Raw genomic sequence first — 20,251 nt, forward strand, 5'->3', positions numbered from 1 at the left:
CTGAAAATCGTTGCTAGTACGGTCTATAGAACGATAGATTCGTCGGTTCCAATAGCATGCTTTACCACGGGTATACACCAAACCTCCCCCCATATCATTACGAAACAGGAATCAATAAAAGCTAACGTCAATTGAACATTATGCTTCGTCAAACGCTAACTCAGGCGTCTCGGATGCGTCCTTGTATATCTGTAGTTGGATTTCGGGGTTTTCACGCTAGGTATGTTGTTTAGGTTTACTTTTTGTGATTCACAAACATATTCGAAGTTGAATGCATTTTTTCTAACGATTTTTTATAGTTCTCCTTGTGAGGCAACGCTAAAAGAGATTGAACAAAGGCTGAAGTCTATTAAGAACATTGAAAAGATTACCAAGACCATCAAAACTGTAGCTCAAACTAAGCTTACTAGGGCTCAACGTGCTATGGAAGCTTCTAACAAATACTATCGTGTATCTGATGAAGTGTTTAAGGAGGCTGGAACTAAAGCACCTGAGGAGGGTAAAACTCTTATGGTTGCTTGCTCTAGTGACAAGGGTCTTTGTGGTGGTATTCATTCTTCAATCTCTCGTCTTATCCGTAGAGAACTACATGATCCTAAGACATTTGAGAACACAAGTTTGTGTATTTTGGGAGAAAAAGTTCGCACTCAATTACTTCGTTTCTGTCCCGAATCTTTCTACTTGACTTTTGCACACATTGGTGGAGCTAGTCCTTCTTTTGAAGAAGCTTTACAAATTTCTAGTAACATTTTGGAACATGCTAAAGACTATGATAGAATTGTTCTCGTCTATAACAAGTTTGCTTCCGCTGTCTCGTTTGAAACTGTGATGAAGAACTTGTATACAACTAAGGCCATCAATGAATCCCCCAATCTCTCTGCATACGAGGTAAGTGATGAAGTCCATCAACCACTCATGGAATTTGCATTTGCCAATGCTATTTTTTCTGCCATGGCGGAAGCTCATTGCAGTGAAATGTCATCTCGTCGTAACGCCATGGAAAATGCAAGCAAGAGTGCTGGAGATATGATTAACAAGTTTTCCATCCAATATAATCGTCAACGTCAAGCCTCCATTACTAACGAACTTATCGATATCGTTACTGGTGCAAACTCTTTGGCTTAATTCTTGATCTCTTTGGTAAGGTTCAAATGCATGTTAAGATTTTTAAATTAAAGAAGTTTGTGAAATATAAGCGCTGAAGTCAACGATATTTCTTGTCTATTTAGCTTAACTTTTTACCTTTATACCATTTGAACCGTAATTCATTGAAAACGTTCAGATTAAGCTTACCTTTTGTTCTTAATAAATTTACGTCCATCTTTTTATCGTAAGTATTTTTCATGTAGAGAATGTTGAAGAGGTTTTTGTAAAGCATGTAAGTGTGCGCAACTTAACTGAGTAGCCATTTGTGATAGCTAATATGGGCTGATCAAGCAAATTTGTTAAGATGACAGAGGAGTCCTAGTATTGTATTGTTTTAGAACTAAATTGAGTAATACATGTGGAAATTAAAGAATGGAAGCACCTGACGCAATAGATTAACAGTTGGAAATATGAGTCACAATTACTACAGATGTATCTCCATGTTTTTCTTAATAAAACACTTGGCATTGCAAAAATGTATTGATTATCTTCGCTGATTGTAAACAAATGGAGTCATGAGACATTTTTTACGTTGTTATTATAAGTATATGAAGATTTTAAACAAGCTAATCACAGCTAGTTTGAACAAAGGTAATGTTAAACTACATAACTACGGAATTTATAAATAAAAGTAAGTTTTTTTCGGAAATTTTTGTTAAGTACTATAAGTGAGTTTCTTACTAAAATTTTGTAAAGTTTGACAACATTTTTGAATAAAAGGCAACTGAATCAGTGGCATGAAACGCAAAATGTTCTAGCCTAATATACAAAATATCACTTAATGATAACGTACGTTTTCACATTTTTTAGAGAAAAATGTGCATTGTAAAGTCTGACTTAACCGATAGGGATTCATCAATTGCAAACATCTAGGAATCAATCGTCTTTGAGACGGAATGGTTTGAAGGTGAGCAGGAACCAGTAGGAGTGCTTTAAACTTCTAAAGGAGGAATGTAAAAAACTAGTTTGTGGTTGATCAAACTCTATGCTAACGTGAATGAAAAGACAGAGATTCTATATTAAACGATAAACGATAAAAAATAAAGATAAAAGAAAATAGAAAGATGATTTTGAAAGAAAATAAAAAGAACCAGTAAAGTATATCTACAGTGAAAAAAAAGTAGGAATTGCCCAAATATGTTGTTAGTCTGTAGCAAACATAAATGGCGAAGATAATTCATTATCATTTTTAGCGACTCCCACATGAAACACTCAGTGAGCTTGATAAAAAAAAGCAGCGTATTGAATGCCTAAAAAGTCAATATGTTTCGCATCCATGAACTAATATTTTTTTGATAAAGTAAAACAGAAACGTTGGAGTTGACAAACTTAACCACCCCGTTGTTGACTAAATTTCATTTGATAATCTTTTTCACGCTTAAATAGCAGGATGTGTGGCTCTGGGACATGGACTTCATACATTTCCCATCCCAGACTCTAAATAAATGTCAGTTTGTTTTTGAGCAGTTAAAATCCTTGATTACTTACTTGAGTAATTCCAAGTCCTCTCCATTCTTCTTCTTGAAGGATTCGAAGCGTTCCAGTCTCTGGATTGAAATAATCGGTGGGTATCGCTTTTAGCATTGCTTTTGGTAACATAACATGTCGATATTCATATTCATCATCAGCATATCTATTTCATCGATTAGCATTTGCTCAAATAAGATACAAGAGTCTCGTTTTAGGGGAAAACAAAGAACCTAGAGAATTCCCAAAGTATGGCAGTTTCTTTAACAATATCATCATACCTAGGAGAATAATGGATTTGATCAATGAATGGCTCTAGACGTTCACGCTCAGAAGCAGTTAAAAGACGTGGCACACCACTTTTCGACATATCTCCTCCTTAATACTCAAAAAGAATAACTTTTCTTTGAGATGGGTAAAGTATAGGATACTCTAGGACTTGGGTGATCCGTTAAAGGTCGCTAAATTTCGTTTTAGACTTAAAGTAACAGTACTCACTTTAGGTAACACACAACTTTGGGCTTCAACTCAACACTCTATACCTAAAACGAAAGTTATCGGTTGCAGAAAACAGGTTTTTTGCGCTAGCTATTTCTTTTTCAAAGCCTTTTTGGTCTATATAATAATTCCCAAAATTCAGTTTATAAAGTGAACGGTTTCTTATTGTAATTCGAAAAATTGTGTATTATTTTGGAATATACAGTCGCAAGCGGACCTAATTAAAGTTGATATACTCTATTCATTGTACATAAACGTTGCAATATAATAAATTATTTAAAATGGTATATTCTCATGTCCCGTGTTTTGTTACAACATACTAATATTTATAGGTTGATGATAGTCATAATGCCCCATTCGATAAGACCAAGTTTGATGAAGTTTTAGAAGCATTGGTGGGTTTAAAGGACAACGAGTATGTATTGAAAGGAGTTAGGTGTCGCATGTCCATTTACTAATAATTTATTTAAAATAGAGGTAATCCATTTGATGACATTTTTGAAGAACTTCCTTCCAAACGATATTTTCCAGATTACTATCAAATCATTCAAAAGCCGATTTGCTACAAGATGATGCGCAACAAGGCGAAGACTGGTAAATATCTGTCAATGGGTGACTTTTACGATGATATTCGGCTTATGGTTAGCAATGCGCAGACTTACAATATGCCTGGAAGCCTCGTCTATGAATGTTCTGTGCTTATTGCAAATACTGCTAATTCATTAGAAAGCAAGGATGGAACTTTGAATGAGGAAGAGAATGAGGAAATGGAGTCAAGCATCAACGAGGAACACAAACCTGGCACTAATGAGATTGATGTTCCAAAGGTTATTCAAAATATCTTAGATGCCTTACATGAAGAAAAGGATGAACAAGGTCGTTTTTTAATTGATATATTTATAGACCTTCCTAGCAAACGTTTGTACCCGGATTACTATGAAATTATCAAATCCCCTATGACTATAAAAATGTTGGAAAAAAGGTTTAAAAAGGGAGAGTATACGACTTTGGAAAGCTTTGTAAAAGACTTAAATCAAATGTTTATTAACGCCAAAACGTATAACGCCCCCGGAAGTTTTGTCTATGAAGATGCTGAAAAGCTTTCTCAACTTTCATCTTCCCTTATTTCTTCATTTTCCGAACAACCTAAGGAACACTCTCCTGCAACTTCAAAGCATGAACCCGAGGAAACCCCCGCATCTCCAACTCCTTCTGTATCTGCTTCAACTTCACGCGAACGTTCTACTTCAGTCGCCCCATCTTTTATAACCAGTGATCAGGCAGCCACTCCAGATGTTTTGAAGTCAGAGGAGGCTCATGTTGAAAGTTTCTCAAAAGAATCTGAAAAGGACCAAACTCCCATACCCGAAGATGTTCCATCACCCATGGATACATTATCTCAAGCTAATTACGGAGCATTTGCCCTTATTAAATCGTTTCCTTCAACTCCTGTTCCGGATTTTTTAAATTTCTCTCATAAATCGGTGATGGGTCGTAGTACTTTTAATATGCCAAATTTTCCAGAACCCAAATTTTTTGAAGACATACCTAATACTGAACGTTGCATTCTTTCTGCATTTATTTGCAGTCCTCCACAATTACCATTGCCGAATCCCCTTCGTATGTATTTGCCTTGCCCAAGCTTAAATTCTACGGAAGTTTCAGTGATTACCTTGGCCCCTCAGCATTCGTTTCTTAATATTGTTATTAACTTAAATCCTGCTCTGGCATTGAAATCATACACCATAATCACATTATTAAATGGAAAGCGTCTAGGTGCTGGCGTGTCTACTCCACCATCTACGCTGTATGCTCTTGAAGGCATAAAGCATACTGAGGAGCCGATCAGAACAGTTTACGAGGCTAAACTTTCTGTTGGTCTAAACTGCCTAGAATTTGTACTGGGTAGCACTGAACCTGTGGAACCACCTTCAATAGAACCTGGTTTACCTGCGTCGGCATATTCTCGGACTGTCGAAAGGGAACGATTTGTGTTGATGGCTTACGTCCAACCATAAGCTACACTTTTTGGATAGAGACAAAATGTATTAATACAAGGAATTAAAATAAATGGTATCATTCGTTTGAAATATGTACAGATTTATTTAATCGTAGTATGATATTAAAGTCACAATTTAACAAAATTAACTTGCTTTCAAAAAGCAAAAGGTATTTCAGGCATTTTTAAAACTTACATAGCTTCAATACATTGATCCAAAGTGGTCTCAGAAAAAAATTTGATGTCTGTATTTGCTTTGGATTTTCTCCAGCCTTCATCGCTTTCAAGCCACCTCCTCCAATTTGTAGTCCTATTTTGTTTCTTGCTTTGAGAGCTTTGATCAACCCAAAGATTGTATGAGTTTATGTAAACGTTTTCGGTATTGGGCTCAAAAAATATGACATAGGTGTCGGTTGAAAAAAACAATTGAAGGTTCGATTTGCAGAAATGTTCATTAAACAAAGAATGCAACCTACCAGAGCCTCGACCTGCGAGATAGCCTTGTTGCGATATTCGTTGAAGTGATCTTCGCAAAAATGGCATTTTAACTTGCATCAAATCGACACCTTCAGTGATATGAGAAATGGCATAGCTATCAACATAGTACATAAATGCCTTCGCAGGATTTTCAAAATCGTGCATCGTTAAGTCTGCCGGAAGAAGTTGTTGGATACAAAGTCGCTTTTCCAATGGGTACCATCGCATATTAAATATTTTACTTTCAGGAGCGAGTATTGATTCCACATGGTTCCTATATACCATTTGCTCTCTAGGCGTGGTAACTGAATTGGCGCCATCAGATTCGAATAATAAAAGTAGTTGGCCCAGTTTGGGATCAAGCAATATCTCATGAATACGATAAAATATAACTTTGAGTAACCGTTCTATAGAGCAAATCATGTAGCAAGTTTCATTATTGAATTTTTGCAAATATTTTCGGAATTCGAGACGGGAACAAGAACCTTTCAAATATTTTTCACAGATATTCAAAATATTCTCGTAACCCCCTGTGCTTGAAGCATATATAGTCGAAGATTCAACAAACAACTTGATATGCTCTAGCCGAGAATAGCAGACACATATCAATCTAAACAGAACATACATTGTAGCATTCCCAAAAAAATTGTAGCCAATTATGTTTTTCGACTCTTCACCAAGAAATTTAGATTTCGAATGATTTTCAACATCGTCAGGATGTATATCACTCATAGTTTCATCTTCAGTTTGAGTTTCATCGGTTTGAAAACTCACATTGGTGTTATTACTATTATCAGCACTTTCGGGACGAATAAATATTTTGCTTAAACCATCTCTGTGTTTTTTAACCGATTCAATATTTTCAGAAGCAAGGTTAGTCTCAAGTGCTTCGCGAGGTAGCGGAATGCCAAAAAATTGCGATAATAAAGCTTTCAAAACAGCACTAATTCGACCCTTGTCAGCGTATGAATAAAAAGAAGAGTTTGTTAACTGAGCATCACTTAGCCGCAAAATATTCAAAAATATGAGACTATCACATAAAACTTGGGTAAACTGAAACCCCAACTTGGCCCCATCGATCCGATGCTTTTGTCGTTGATAAATGTCATCAATATCGCGAAGAATACGGCTATAAGATAATCCTCTACGGTCTCTCCCTTCTATTCTGCAATATCTGTCGTCAAATGCTGCTTGAGCATTTTTCTTTTCGATTTGCCGCCAAATTTTACTCCACTCTCGCTTGCTTCGTCTCCATTCTTGATCTTTGGTTTTAATACGTTTCAGAAGTACAGGAGCCGCAGTGGGTAATTTTTTAAATAAAGTGTCAAGAGCCAAATTTGCATGCTCTTTGCCATAAACGATTATAAGGGCGTTCTTAATTATTCGTTTTGATCGCTCGAGTTCTTGAAGGGCGGTTTCTAAATGCTCGTGAATCGTCGGCTCACAAAAGTTTGCAAGTATTTTTATAGCAGACTCGGTAGTATTCAAAACTCTATCGTAATCATACCGTTCGTCTTCTACTAGTTGCAATGCCTGTAGGTACTGATTTTCATGATGCATTATATTTTTGACATGGGATGGTTTGGGAGCTACAGAAATATAATCGTCATTCAAAACAGAATTGTCCAAATCATCACGACCTGAGCATTTGTCCTGTTTCCAGGAATCCGGAAGTTTGCGATAAGTCAGTGAAATGCACTCAAAAGTTTCTGGTAAATAAACACGTTCGTCCACCGGTTCGTTTTTTACAAGTATTGGGTTATCACTCCACCTAATAAATTCGGAAAACCACAATGTCAAATTATCATTTCTAACAAGTTTTGAAAAAGAATTTAATAATTCTGTTTTATCCAATAACTTTTCCCGATAAAGATGAAGAAGCTCAAGGAACTTGTGAAAGGCTAAAGTGTCAGGTAAATGCTGTCTAATCGTTGTGAAGGCTAGTAATTCTTCCTGGGTAGCAGCATAAGGGGACGTGGGAGCAGTGATTTTTTGCGGATATACATGAAGGGAATAAGAGTTCAATGGCTCTTCAGCAGTTTGTCGATACATCCTCGAGGTTTTAGATATCGATCTACTGATTTGGGCAGAATGAGCCGGTCGATTTCTTTTTTCACGTACAGGTGCAGAAGGGGGAAGACTGAAATTCCCAACCGGAGGAAGACGGTTTGGAGATTTCTGAACATTAGGGGTGGATGGCTCAGTTGAATCAACATTATCAGGAAGAAAAAGTTTAAACTCCTCCAACAAATCTGGTGAATCTTTAAAAATTTCAGCGACCCTCGCACGCACTTCAAAAATCGACTTTTGTGCTTTCTGATAAGTGCGCAAAACACCTAAAAATTCCATGTACGTGTCGGAATTTGGTGGATAACGAGCCTTAACTTTGTTCATATAAGCAATCGCATAGTTAAAATCTACCCGAGGCTTCTCGTTTTCAGTACTGGAAACTAAATTTGGAGCAGATGGCTGAGGTTGAGAGTCAGTAGGACTAGTGGATTCCATTGTTCGCTGATCTTCATTAGATGGAGCCACGGGCAATGTACTTTGGACGCCCTGCTGGGGAAGTGGGTGCATAGGAGTACCTACACGTACAACACTAGTGTTTGAAGAGTCCAATTGTACTTCTATTTTGTAACCGGATGGAAGAAACGTGTTAAAGCCTTCAATAAGTTGAGGGTAACCGTTAAACAACTCTGATACACGATTAATAACTCCCAAGGTGTCAAGCGCCTGAGATTTGAAATCGCGCATAATTTCCAAAAATCGATTGTAAATTTCTCGGCGTTCAGAAAAATAATATTTTACTAACTCAAGATAGGAAAGCGCATCGTTCACATCCAAAGGACGATTAGAAGAAGAACTTAATCCTTCTGCATTTTGTGAAGAAATGGAGCCATCTTTACCAGAAATCGATGATAAGGCGAGCGAGGAAACTATGGTTTTTCCTTTTTCGTAATCATCGCGAGTTACACTTCTTTCCGATAAAATCTGTTTGTTTTCAACAGGTTCAGTAGCTACGCCATTATCTTTTCCATCACCATTGTGCAAAGAGGTGTTTACAGGTGACTGGGATTGAGACGGTGACGCTTTTGGTAAATGGTTTTTATCAGATTGTGTCTCAACTTTGTCGCCTATAATATTAGCATTTGTTAAAAACGAACCTCATAAACCAAGATTGTTTCTCGAAATGATGTTTCGCAGAAGAAGCATGTAAAAACTTACCAGGATTGTCGCGTTCTGAGTCGACAGGCACATTCATTACATCCATGGTTAAAAACTCATAAATGCAACAGAAATGACTGCTTTATCTCGATAGTTGCAGTCTTGCAATGTCTGAATCGCGTTACGGGAAAGGTAAGATTGGTTTGTTGTGTTTGACACAAGTAAATGTCATCACGTAACGTGCGTGCTACACACACCTGCCTACCTTAACTAATTTCCAAAACATCAGCAGTTGAGTTGAATTTAAAAATCATTAATTTCATTCTTTGATTAGAGTAAAGAATTTTAATTCATGTTTATTGTGTCAAGAAATTCTGACATCAATTTTTTAGTCGTTTCCTTGCCCCATCTAGCATCTTTGACTGTTCGTTACTTTTGAACGTTGAAAAAATACTATACCCTTTTGCTCATTATTCTCATTTTACGGAGTACGCAGTACAAATTATGGCGCTGCATCTCCTGTACGTTCTCATAGGCTACGCACGCGTTGCATGGCTACCTCGTTACTATGGCATCTGCTTCGTAAACAAACATCGTTTCTAAATTTGTAAACAATGAAATCAGTAACAATTTCGAATGGAATAAAAGCAAGCTGTGGTCCATCATTCTGCTTGTTCTGAGGCTTTGGTATTGATCGTCTTAAGCCCTCTAAAAGCAAGGAATTATCGCTATCTGGAAAATTTATAATATCAAACAACCCAAACACTTTTATTCATTTCTTGCTTTGTGGAAATTTTTGAAAGCATCAACATGAGTTTTCAGAATCCCAGCTATATTAATGCTAAACACCGGTCCTTCTTGCAACCTAAGGACACTCAAGATTCGCAGGATTTACGAAACTGGGTCAGTCACAGTAGTGTAGATGAAGAAACAGCATATTCTAGTTCGACCCTCAGTTCGAGTTCTTCTAAAAGCTTTCCTTGTTACGATGAGTATGATGAGATAAAATCTCCTGACGATCAAAAAGTCGAGTATATGAAGACGTTAAGGACCTTGGAAGAAGATGCTTTTTCTTACACAGATTCAGTTTACGATTTTGAGGAGCGTTCATTTGATGAACACGAGCCACCTATCCCTCCACTTCACAAAACTGGAGTTTTTAGCGTTCCTCTTCAACCAACCCATACTGTGAATAGTAACTCAGACGACGGTTATGAAAATTCCTCCAAGAATGAGTATCTGGACTTTAATTCAGAAATCTCTGCTTCGCCCGTCAATGAACCAATGACGCACAGTCAGTCATACACCTCGATTGATCGCTTGAATTCATCAAGTTCGCACTATTCCAAAGATGTTCCATTATTATGTGGAAGCCTGACTATTGATTGCCCAACGCCAATAGACTTACGTGGCATGCTTGGTCCATTTATGCAAAAAAACCCCGATGAAGCAAGTTTCCTGCGGTATTCGGCCATTACCTGCCAACCAGAAGATATGAATAATAATGGGCTTCAACTACGAACATGGTCCACGGGTCGCGACATTCAAATTGCTGTTTGTCTAACACTTAGCGATGAGGATTTGGCATCTTTTGCCATTTCTCTTTCTAGTATCATGAATAATTTAAAACATCTTTGCTCACGGTCTAAGTCGCGGGTATGGGGAAATGAGAGTTGGGAAAAGGTTTTAGTATGTGTCGTAATTGATGGCCGTAACACTGTTCACCAAAACGTCTTGGACTTGCTTGCATCTATAGGAGTGTATCAACCTCACATTGCTAAAGGGAGAGTAAACGGAAAAAGAACTTTATCCCATATGTATGAATTCACAAGTACCATCAACGTTGATGAGAAACTCAATCTTACAACAGCGACTGGTGACGGAAACGTTCCAATGCAGATGTTACTCTGTGTTAAGGACCGTCGTCTAGGCACTTATAACTCGCATCGCTGGTTTTTAAATGGTATAGCATCGCTTGCTCGTCCCAAGGTTTGTCTCTTTGTTCGTAACGGTGCAAGGCTTGGCCCAACATCTATTTATCATGCGTGGAAAGCTTTTGATGTTGATTCCACTATTGGAGGAATGTGTGGTAAAACTTCGATTGATACAGGAAAGTTTGGCTTTAGACTGTTAAATCCATTCATTGCTTCTCAACATTTTGACCAAATGATCCATAACAATCTTCGCTTACCGTACGACAGCTGCATGGGTTATATTTCAAATGCGCTTAACGCAATTTATGGATTTCGATACGTCGCTTTGCAAGATTCATATCCAAACCCTGGACCACTAGCCGATTATTTCGAGCAAGACCAATATGAAATTCCTAGGAGAGGTATCTTACAATCCAATGCTTTTTTGGCACAAGAACAACTCCTTTTCTGGAAAGTAATCACCCGAAAAGATGCAAAATGGCATTTGCAATATGTACCTGAAGCTTGTGCTACTATTGAAGCGCCCAATTCAATGGCTGGAATACTAGAGTCTAAAAAATCTGAAATTAACAGTAGCTTTAGTCTTGCTGTCTATGTTATAGTTGATTTTTTTTCTTTATGGACTACCCGGCACAAGTTCTTTCGATTCCTTTTGCTCACCGTTCAATCGCTCGTCTTTGCAATTGAGAAGTTGGTGAATTTTTTCTCAATGGCAAATTTCTTTTTGGCCTTCTACTTTGTATGCAATGCCACTTCATACAGCTCATTGAATCCGTATGGTAATTGGGCCCGACCTTTATTTCTGGTTTTCGAATATATTCTAATTTGTTTAATTTTTTCACAGTTTATGCTAGCAATGGGCAATCGACCACGGAGGTATGAATGTTTGTTTTAAAAATTTCTCATATTAACTAATTGTTTAGCTGTCGAGTTTTACTGTTCATTAGTACTGCATTGTTTTCCATTATTATGATTTATTTCGTTTTTTGTGTTTTTTATATTTCATTGATACCATTACACAACTCAGATAATTCTGAAATTGTTTTAGGCAACAATTATTTCACGACCTTAATTTTCTCTTCTTTATTAATTCTAGCATGTTATGCTTTCGTTTCTTTAATTTGTATGGATCCTTTTTTTATCTTTACTTGTATTGTGCAATACATTCTGCTGATGCCAACTCGCATTTATACTGAGCAAATATATGCACTTTGTCATCTTGATGATGCTTCAATTTCGAAGGATGATAACCAGCAAGAATTTAATTTTGACACAGGTATTACCCATTGTTCAATGAACGACGAAGGCTATACTACAATCAGTATTCCAAAAGCCAACGTGTTGAATTCTGTATATAACTCTTCTTTAAAAAATTTCAGTTCTTCTAATGATACTTCGGTTTATCACGATGTTCAGGACCATTGCTATCGGAAGCCACAATCCTATGAGGATCACTACCAAGACATTCGTACTCGTTATGTGCTAGTTTGGGCTGTAAGCAACTTAATTTTAGCCATTGTTCTGATTCAGGTATTCGATGGCATGCGTTTTATTAATAATGGCTACATGAAGTATATATTTTGGAGTATCGTAGCCTTCACTGCTTGGAAAACCATGGGAGCTGTTACATTCATAGCTACCAAGATCATTTCACGAATTGCTAATTGTGTGAAATCAAAACTTTACATTTTTAATGATCCTTAATGATACAACTAAATTTATCTTGTAAATATTTCTTCTATGACCGATATTTTAAAATGAAACAATGTAGGGGATTTATAGTAATTTCAATTACTATACAAGTTTTCGATTGTTAATCTAGTTGTTTCGTTCCAAAAAGATAGTGCTTCCTTCTAAAACCTCGTTTTTAACGCATTTGTCCGAATCAAAAGTATTATCAACGATGCTTAAAGTTTTGCATTTCTTGATAAGACTTTGAATACTGGCAGATTCCGAAGTAATGAGTTTGGAATGTTCTTCATCAGGATGAATGTATACCACAGCATCTGATTTGATTCCATTTTCAGCCATCATTGAACGAGTAGAGTGAACGACAGTAATGATAGACTCGTAATATTTAGCAGCTATCTCGTTAGAATAGTCTACCCTTTCAACTGGGAAAGCAGCTTTAACGATAGTCTGAGTTTTGTCTCCAGGACGACGAGGAAGTCTCTGCCACATCTCTTCAGTAACGTATGGCATAAAAGGATGCATTAAACGAAGAGCGTTGTCAAGGACAGTATAGAGGGTTTGCTTAGCAGATTCTTGTTGTACCTCTGTACCATCACTTAGAAGGTATTTTGAGTTCTCAATGTAAACATCACAAAGTTCATACAACCAAAATTGGTGAACAGCTGAAGTAGCTTGAAGGAAGTTCATTTCTTCCATGTTTTTGTTCATAGCGGCTGCTGCGATGTTCAAGCGGTGGAAAATCCACTTTTCTACAAGTGATTCATTACCAGTAAGATCGGCAGTCTTGTTAGGAACGAAATTAGAACCTAGACGACCCAAAGCAAATTTTGTAGCATTGTACAACTTGTTACAGAATTTACGATATCCTTCAACACGAAGGATATCAAGGTTGAGATCACGACCACCAGTAGTCAAGGAACAGAGGGTAAAACGCAAAGCGTCAGTTCCACATTGAGGTATACCCTTGGGATAGCTCAACCGTTGACCCTTTTTAGCTTTTTCGACCTCTCTGCTGTCGAGATTGCCAACCAAAAGCTTATCATGTAATGCTTGTAGAGAAATACCCTCAATGACATCTATAGGATCCACAACATTTCCCAATGATTTAGACATTTTGCGGCCTTGAGCATCACGAACGAGTGCATGACAAAATACACGTTTAAAGGGAATCTTTCCGGTTAATTTGAGACCCAACATTACCATACGAGCAATCCAGAAGAAAAGAATATCCCAACCTGTTTCCATCAGAGTAGTAGGATAGAAATTTTCATAATCGCTAGTATCCTTTGGCCAGCCAAGGGTAGAAAAAGGCCACAATCCGGAGGAGAACCAAGTATCAAGAACGTCTTCATCCTGTTCTAGTGTGAAAGACTTTCCAGGAAAAGCAGCTTTAGCTTTCTCTTCTGCTTGTTCCAAAGTACGACCAGTAACCCAATAACGGCCTTCACTTCGATCTTGAGAAGGTTCGTCAGCTAAATTTACAAAATAGGCTGGGATACGATGACCCCACCATAATTGACGAGAAATGCACCAGTCTTGGATATTTTCCATCCAGCGAATGAATTCTCGGCGAGACATATCAGGAGCAATTTCGATTTCACCAGACTTTACAACTTCAGCTGCGGCTGCAGCCATCTCTTTTTGATTCACCCACCATTGAGGCTTCATGACTGGCTCAATAATATCCGAAGTCTTCCCACAAAGTGGAATTACCATTGGATTTTCCTTGGTACCAACAAATAAGCCGAGCTCCTTGAGTCGTTCAACAACCTTAACACGAGCAGTAAAACGCTTCATGCCAGCAAATTCTCCACAATTTTCATTGAGAAGACCATCGTCAGTGAAAATATTAATGAACTCCAAATTATGACGCTTTCCAACTTCATAATCGTTAGGATCATGAGCTGGAGTGATTTTAACAGCACCGGTACCAAATTCCATATCAACGATTATGTCGTCACAGATGATAGGAATTGAACGGTTACAGAAGGGATGTTTTACAAATTTACCGTGTAGGTGCTTATAACGAGGATCCTGGGGATGAACAGCAACAGCAGTATCTCCGAGAAGTGTTTCTGGACGTGTAGTAGCAATAACAATTCGTTCGTCAGAACCTTCAACGGCATAAGCGATGGAAGTCAATACACCCACTTCGACGGGTTCATCATATCCAGGGACCTTGAGCAAAGTACGGCCAGGAACGTCAACGTTTTCTACCTCAAGGTTTGATAAAGTTGTTTGTAAAGCAGTACACCAATTCACGAGACGATTAGCACGGTAGATAATATTTTCCTCATGCAAACGAACAAAGGTTTCAACAACGGCACGACTAAGATTTTCATCCATAGTAAAGGCTTCACGAGTCCAATCAAAAGAACCACCAAGTCGAGACATTTGGTTTTTTATACGGTTATGGTATTCTTCTTTCCATTCCCAAACAATGTCAACAAATTTATCACGAGGATAATCATGGCGAGTCTTCTTCTGCGTGTACCAAAGCTTCTTTTCAACAACAGATTGGGTACTTAAACCAGCATGATCGAAACCACCCAGAAACAAAACTGTTTTACCAAGCATTCTGTTCCACCGAGCTAACGAATCTTGAATAGCAATCGTAAGAGCATGGCCAATATGCAAAGCACCAGTGACATTGGGAGGAGGAGATGTAATAACAAATACGCCCTCTTTCTTAGGTTTACCATCAGGACCAAACTCGGGTTCAAAGAAACCAGACTTGACCCACCAGTCATACCAAGCAGACTCAACAGCTTTGGGATTATAGGACTTCAAAGCAGGAGAGTCCAAGTCTTGAAGGACTTTTTTCTCACCAGGAGTGGTCTTTTCGACATACTCGGCAACTGGTGAAGCAATCTTAGCCTTCTTATCAAGTTTAGGCTTTCTTGCCTCCTAATAAAATGATTAGTAACGTTGATGCTATCTAGCTGGTAGTATTCCAATTGAAAATATAAAGGTATAAAGTCATTCACAAATGACAAATGAAAATTCAAAATACTGAATACTCCAAAAATTAAGCATACCTCCTTCGCCTTCTTGGCCGCCAGCTTTGCATGATACTTTTCAAGCTTAGCCGCCTTTTGGCGTTCACGCTCTACTATATAGATGTTAGAAATGATAAGGTGATGCATATGAATTTGTATTTCAACAACTCACATTCTTTCTCGGTTTTAGGCCTAGGCTCACCAGAACCAGGTGCGGAAGAATCCTTCAATTATTAGAAACCAATTGACAAAAGTTCAACTCACCTTAGACTGAGCAGCTTCACAGCCTTTGTCTGCCATTGGAAAAGTGTGTTGTTGAAAGAATTGTTCGGGTGCAATAAAAAGTCACATAACGAACTTGTCATTAAACGTTACAAGTGATTAAAGGATTTGCATTACGCTGCACTCCCCGGTTAACGAATTTTAAGACACTTGAAATCAATAATGAATCCTTGTAAACAGCGTTCGTTATCTACATGTTTTTTTTAATATCATTTAAATTTTTGCATATTTATTAGTATAAATTGAACAGTAGTTGGTTCTCTTTTAATTATGCTTCATCGGTCTCCTTGTTGCTGAGAGCAAAATGTTTGCACTCATCAACAAGCATGGTTTAAATGTCGTCGTTATTGCACTCTTAATAGATGGCTTTTATAGTTGATAGCTATGATTTTGTTAATTTCAAGTAGCAATTTTTAATTTGATTTGTTTAATCTTTGCAAATCAGCAGGAATATCAGCATCACTACAACAAATCAAGGACTATAAAGTAGGATGGAAAAAAGAAGTCCTGAGACAAGATTCAACGTAAAGGTGCAAAAGTTTAATAAAAGAATTTAGTTTATAGCATTGGATTGTTAAAAAATCGTCTTATCGACCAGTAGTATAAAAAGATGAAGTTTTATACATTAGATACAAAAAGTAATAAACGAAATACGAGTCGTTTTATTTAATAAAATGAGAGAAACTATTATTCACGACATCCTCTTTTAAATCAAATTTTTAAAGACTAAACGTACCAGGTATTAACACAGAAGAGTAATGGCAATTACACTTCGTTGGTTGTAACCCAAGGAGCTGCGATCTACCACAAAAGGACTACAGAAGTGCTTCCCTCCACCATCCTTGCGAAATAAACACGTATGAGTCTCCTTAGATATTTTATTTTCTTTATCGGTGGATGTACATTAGCTTTGGCCTCAGGTTCGTCCTAAATAGTTTTAGATTGCGTTTATTAACCAGTTTTAGGTGTTTCATATACTGAGGCTTCAGTTTATATGTCAGGTCTCTCTGGTAATGAAAATGAAGTCCCTTCAATTTCTCCTTCAGATTCCAGGCTTGTATTTGCTCATAAACTGGGCGTATCACGGTTCCACAAGCTGAAATCACATAGCGGTGCTAGAAAAATTATTAATGAAATGCTCCACAGTCATTCTGAGCTTTCTTCTTTTTTTTATGCAGAAAAGTCTAATACTTTTTTGACAATTGCCGGATTGGCGGAGTCTGAACTGTTTGATACTCTGAACCCTGCTTTTCGCATCTCTTCTTGTCCTTCCAGTAATGCATTTGCCAGTTTAATGTGTCGATATGAGCGTCAGCTTGATTCTTTAGATAATGGAAAAACTACTGATATATATTTAAATGACATTGGCGGAGTTATATCAATTCATGATTCAACTGGCGTTTATTCACAAATAACTACTACTCCCTATAAATCTTTAGAAGATTACGAGCAGCTTTTTGGTGAGGATAAAGCTTCTATGTTTGACATATCTGTCAAGCAAGATAGAGTTTTCCTTTCTGAAATATACGCTCTAAAAATCCTTGTCGAATTTTTAAGCTCAAAATCGCAACAAGAGCGGTCCGATACCAGTATTGTTATCGGCCAATTAGTCGGATTAGAGGTATGGTTTTCTTTATGTCTTTTTTTTTAACACCTTAGGCTTTGTATGAGAAATATGGTAAAGATTCAAAGATTTACCAAGTAGCTCGCGAGAATATGATGACTCTTTTGTCAATGATTAAGCAGGTATCCTCCACATATACCTTTATTTTACTTCCTCCTATCGATTCCTCCGAAACTTCTACTAGATATCATAAGCGTCAAGTAGACATGGAAGCATTCGGAGAAGAAATAGAGGAAGTCGTTGCTAGCTATGAAAAGAATTACAATGGTCGCTGTTATATATCTGAGGAAGCTTGCTCAAAGGCCACCAATGATTGTTCTGGTCATGGAAGATGTTCCAAGTATGGTCAGTTGGACTCCTGTTATGTCTGCCAATGTTCCAATTCCGTGGTTTCAAATGCTGCTGGCCAGAACAAAACTATTAGATGGGCTGGAGAAAGTTGCTCTAAGCAGGATATCTCTGTGGAGTTTCAATTTTTCTTTTGGTTTACTATTATTGGTTTTGGACTATTAATATTTAGCATAATGTTATTGTTTAGCATTGGACAAGAAGAATTGGCTAATGTTTTGACTTCTACTGCAACAGTCATCAAGAAAACCACATAACCTATTTTTCTGCTTTAATAATTAGATATTTTTAATGATATGTAAGAGTTGCTTCTTATGAAACCTAGTATATATAAATATCGTGCCTACATTTCTCCACATTCGACTATCGCAACGTTTGACTTGGGTCGTGAATTTGCTCCAACAGGAGTAGATTCAATTTCTTTAACAATGTCGTAGCCCTCAATTACTTCGCCAAAGACGACATGTTTGCCGTCCAAAAAATCGCAAGGAACGGTAGTAATAAAGAATTGGCATCCATTTGAGTCTTTCCCAGCATTAGCCATACTCAGTAAACCAGGGCGATCATGTTTGAGAGTAAAATTTTCGTCAGGAAATGTACGTGAATTGAAAATGGTCGCGCTGCCAGTACCATCTCCCTAATCATCAGTTAATATAGTCTAAAGGAATAATTGTAAAAAACCGGCTATGACACGGTCTTTTTTCTAACACATACACTCACAAAATCACCTCCTTGTATCATAAAACCTTGAATAATCCTATGAAAAGTACTATTTTTGTAACCTTTTGATTTTAATAATTAGTAGTCTGAATCTGATGGCCGAAAGTGCTTACCGATCGGTTTTTGATTAACTCCAAGCGTTTCTCCTGTACAAAATTGTCTAACTATTAGAAATAAAAATCTTGAAAACCAACAATCAATTGTTTGATTACCTGAAGTTTTCAGCAGTCCTAAATTCAATGTCAGCACTTTATTTCACAATAAATCAATAATTATTCAAGTTAAAAATTGGCTTTAGATTATTAATTACATACTTCGGGACTATACTGGAAAACAACCGGATCTTGATCCTTCCTAATAATCTCCCATCAATAGCAATCTATTGTCCAAAATTAGTATTTTCGAGAGTTTAGTAAATACGACGTCCATACATCCATAAAAACAACAGGTTCGGTGCTCATTTTAACAAGTTAATTTGGTAAATGTCTGGAAGATGCTCATAAAATTTTCTGGTTTGCGACTTGAAGATGCTAATTTGTATGTTCTCACTTTACTCGCTGGGTGTTGACGAACATTTGAGACTTGGGCTTTCACGAGTTGGAGGGGAGCAGAATTTCTACGAAAATCATTAAAATAATCCATCAAAGGCAATCATTTACACAAGAAAGAAATCTATTTTTCTTTGCTTTCATTATTCTTTTAATCCGCATTCCGTTATTTATTTATGTATCCCAGGAAAAGTGCGAAAAACAAGAATCCTTACAGCTAAAACTACGCTACAATTAGGCTAGCTTGTTTTTTTTTTTTTTTTTTTTTTTTTTTTTTTTTTAAAGAAACACTTTTCTTTGCTTAAAAATTCATATTATAACCGATGCTCCTAACTTGTAGTCGAAATCAACCTTATCCTCATACCTTTAAACCAGCTTAGTAGTAGTATACATCTATGTACATATACGTAAACAGAAAGGTTCAGTCAGAAGAATAAACACATAAATTGTCCAAAAAAATGAATAGGAAAGAAGATACAGAAACTGTAATAGCAGTTGTTGTAGTATACCCAAAATCATTATGTATTACTTTTGCTCCTTTTAGAAATTTTAATTTTTACTAGCGCTTTTAGATTTTAGAATATTTTAAAGTTGTTTTTCAACAGCTTTTTCTCAAACCTTGCTCACATGCTATGAGGATATACTTATTTAATTTACTTTATTTTATATGTTCTATATTTTCTATCTTTTTTTTGGCTCTGTGTTTTTTTAAAGTATTTTGATTTTGTAAATAAAAATAAAAATAATTTCAAAATTCAAAACGCTTCATATTATTAACAGTATTGGAACTTTTTTAAGACCTTATAAAAAGTTCATTAATCCGAAAGAATTGTTTTAAGGTAGTGAAGAGATAATTAAGCTATTCAATATAAAATTTCTATTACCTATAGTGTACTCGTTTTTATCTGTTTGAAATTCGAAATCCCCTTCATAGATATAATGTTTATCAATTGTTTAACAGGCAATATACATTTATCAGACCATGAATGCAGAGATTATGAACAACAGTAATAGTGTTTTTATGTTACAGTCTAAACAACGATAACAATTCCATGGTGCGAAAACTTTGGAATACTTTAGTTATTATTTGATACTAAAATACACAATTAAATAAACTAAGGAGTTGTCAGCATGATAAACTAGTTTACAAAAAATGTAATTTTTATACTTGCTTGCGTAAAATCAGGTTAAATAAATACTCATTCCAGCTAGAGAAATACAATAAATACCACTACAATAAATAAGTTAGTTGATTTTCTAGTACATCTTTCATTTATTTACTTTTTACTATATATACCACATTCACTTTAGGCTAAAATTAAAGTAGTACAAAAGAGCATTATTTGAGCCAT

General features: G+C 36.6%; 8 protein-coding genes and 13 long non-coding RNA genes across 21 annotated transcripts; 13 read left to right on the top strand and 8 right to left on the bottom strand.

The window, feature by feature from the left end:
- Positions 1–79: 79 nt before the first annotated feature.
- Positions 80–1,342, top strand: atp3 (F1-ATPase gamma subunit atp3). Its single transcript, NM_001021338.3, has 2 exons — positions 80–220; positions 300–1,342. The coding sequence occupies exons 1-2, from the start codon at positions 141–143 to the stop codon at positions 1,123–1,125; spliced, it is 906 nt and encodes a 301-aa protein (NP_595430.1). The 5' UTR covers positions 80–140; the 3' UTR covers positions 1,126–1,342.
- Positions 842–1,618, bottom strand: SPOM_SPNCRNA.567. Its single transcript, NR_150937.1, has one exon. It is a non-coding gene; the product is annotated as a non-coding RNA (long non-coding RNA).
- A 124-nt stretch (positions 1,619–1,742) lies between these two features.
- suc1 (cyclin-dependent protein kinase regulatory subunit Suc1) lies at positions 1,743–3,037 on the bottom strand. The gene is made up of 3 exons (NM_001021339.3): positions 2,895–3,037; positions 2,635–2,779; positions 1,743–2,583 (listed from the first exon to the last, which is right to left on the bottom strand). The coding sequence occupies exons 1-3, from the start codon at positions 2,981–2,983 to the stop codon at positions 2,476–2,478; spliced, it is 342 nt and encodes a 113-aa protein (NP_595431.1). The 5' UTR covers positions 2,984–3,037; the 3' UTR covers positions 1,743–2,475.
- On the top strand, positions 1,907–2,138 carry SPOM_SPNCRNA.5012. Its single transcript, NR_194368.1, has one exon. It is a non-coding gene; the product is annotated as a non-coding RNA (long non-coding RNA).
- SPOM_SPNCRNA.5013 lies at positions 2,766–3,006 on the top strand. The gene has a single exon (NR_194369.1). It is a non-coding gene; the product is annotated as a non-coding RNA (long non-coding RNA).
- Positions 3,038–3,109: 72 nt separating the features above from the next.
- Positions 3,110–3,360, bottom strand: SPOM_SPNCRNA.5014. The gene has a single exon (NR_194370.1). It is a non-coding gene; the product is annotated as a non-coding RNA (long non-coding RNA).
- On the top strand, positions 3,170–5,239 carry rsc4 (RSC complex bromodomain subunit Rsc4). The gene is made up of 3 exons (NM_001021340.3): positions 3,170–3,395; positions 3,444–3,526; positions 3,587–5,239. Exons 1-3 carry the CDS (start codon positions 3,393–3,395, stop codon positions 5,127–5,129), a joined length of 1,629 nt encoding a protein of 542 aa, NP_595432.1. The 5' UTR covers positions 3,170–3,392; the 3' UTR covers positions 5,130–5,239.
- On the bottom strand, positions 3,368–8,946 carry pst3 (SIN3 family co-repressor, Clr6 and Rpd3L histone deacetylase complex subunit Pst3). The gene is made up of 2 exons (NM_001021341.3): positions 8,813–8,946; positions 3,368–8,721 (listed from the first exon to the last, which is right to left on the bottom strand). The coding sequence occupies exons 1-2, from the start codon at positions 8,856–8,858 to the stop codon at positions 5,303–5,305; spliced, it is 3,465 nt and encodes a 1,154-aa protein (NP_595433.1). The 5' UTR covers positions 8,859–8,946; the 3' UTR covers positions 3,368–5,302.
- Positions 8,947–8,964: 18 nt separating this feature from the next.
- SPOM_SPNCRNA.1410 lies at positions 8,965–10,469 on the bottom strand. Its single transcript, NR_150291.1, has one exon. It is a non-coding gene; the product is annotated as a non-coding RNA, possible alternative UTR (long non-coding RNA).
- On the top strand, positions 9,426–12,433 carry chs2 (chitin synthase-like protein 2). Its single transcript, NM_001021342.3, has 2 exons — positions 9,426–11,562; positions 11,610–12,433. Exons 1-2 carry the CDS (start codon positions 9,563–9,565, stop codon positions 12,388–12,390), a joined length of 2,781 nt encoding a protein of 926 aa, NP_595434.1. The 5' UTR covers positions 9,426–9,562; the 3' UTR covers positions 12,391–12,433.
- vrs1 (valine--tRNA (Val) ligase Vrs1/Vas1) lies at positions 12,393–15,694 on the bottom strand. Its single transcript, NM_001021343.3, has 4 exons — positions 15,642–15,694; positions 15,550–15,601; positions 15,417–15,490; positions 12,393–15,285 (listed from the first exon to the last, which is right to left on the bottom strand). Exons 1-4 carry the CDS (start codon positions 15,675–15,677, stop codon positions 12,505–12,507), a joined length of 2,943 nt encoding a protein of 980 aa, NP_595435.1. The 5' UTR covers positions 15,678–15,694; the 3' UTR covers positions 12,393–12,504.
- Positions 12,584–12,941, top strand: SPOM_SPNCRNA.5015. Its single transcript, NR_194371.1, has one exon. It is a non-coding gene; the product is annotated as a non-coding RNA (long non-coding RNA).
- SPOM_SPNCRNA.5016 lies at positions 13,126–13,498 on the top strand. Its single transcript, NR_194372.1, has one exon. It is a non-coding gene; the product is annotated as a non-coding RNA (long non-coding RNA).
- On the top strand, positions 14,203–14,691 carry SPOM_SPNCRNA.5017. The gene has a single exon (NR_194373.1). It is a non-coding gene; the product is annotated as a non-coding RNA (long non-coding RNA).
- Positions 14,860–15,265, top strand: SPOM_SPNCRNA.5018. Its single transcript, NR_194374.1, has one exon. It is a non-coding gene; the product is annotated as a non-coding RNA (long non-coding RNA).
- On the top strand, positions 15,380–16,271 carry SPOM_SPNCRNA.5019. The gene has a single exon (NR_194375.1). It is a non-coding gene; the product is annotated as a non-coding RNA (long non-coding RNA).
- On the bottom strand, positions 16,098–17,310 carry SPOM_SPNCRNA.5020. Its single transcript, NR_194376.1, has one exon. It is a non-coding gene; the product is annotated as a non-coding RNA (long non-coding RNA).
- SPOM_SPBC1709.03 (uncharacterized protein) lies at positions 16,495–18,007 on the top strand. The gene is made up of 3 exons (NM_001021344.3): positions 16,495–16,579; positions 16,625–17,280; positions 17,319–18,007. The coding sequence occupies exons 1-3, from the start codon at positions 16,519–16,521 to the stop codon at positions 17,886–17,888; spliced, it is 1,287 nt and encodes a 428-aa protein (NP_595436.2). The 5' UTR covers positions 16,495–16,518; the 3' UTR covers positions 17,889–18,007.
- Positions 17,805–18,874, bottom strand: cyp3 (cyclophilin family peptidyl-prolyl cis-trans isomerase Cyp3). The gene is made up of 6 exons (NM_001021345.3): positions 18,783–18,874; positions 18,666–18,730; positions 18,564–18,581; positions 18,465–18,511; positions 18,346–18,413; positions 17,805–18,268 (listed from the first exon to the last, which is right to left on the bottom strand). Exons 1-6 carry the CDS (start codon positions 18,810–18,812, stop codon positions 17,975–17,977), a joined length of 522 nt encoding a protein of 173 aa, NP_595437.1. The 5' UTR covers positions 18,813–18,874; the 3' UTR covers positions 17,805–17,974.
- On the top strand, positions 18,339–19,154 carry SPOM_SPNCRNA.1411. The gene has a single exon (NR_150292.1). It is a non-coding gene; the product is annotated as a non-coding RNA (long non-coding RNA).
- Positions 19,138–20,138, top strand: SPOM_SPNCRNA.338. The gene has a single exon (NR_150745.1). It is a non-coding gene; the product is annotated as a non-coding RNA (long non-coding RNA).
- The last annotated feature ends 113 nt before the right edge of the window (positions 20,139–20,251 follow it).

Source organism: Schizosaccharomyces pombe (assembly GCF_000002945.2).
Source record: "Schizosaccharomyces pombe strain 972h- genome assembly, chromosome: II".
Lineage (NCBI taxonomy): Eukaryota > Fungi > Ascomycota > Schizosaccharomycetes > Schizosaccharomycetales > Schizosaccharomycetaceae > Schizosaccharomyces > Schizosaccharomyces pombe.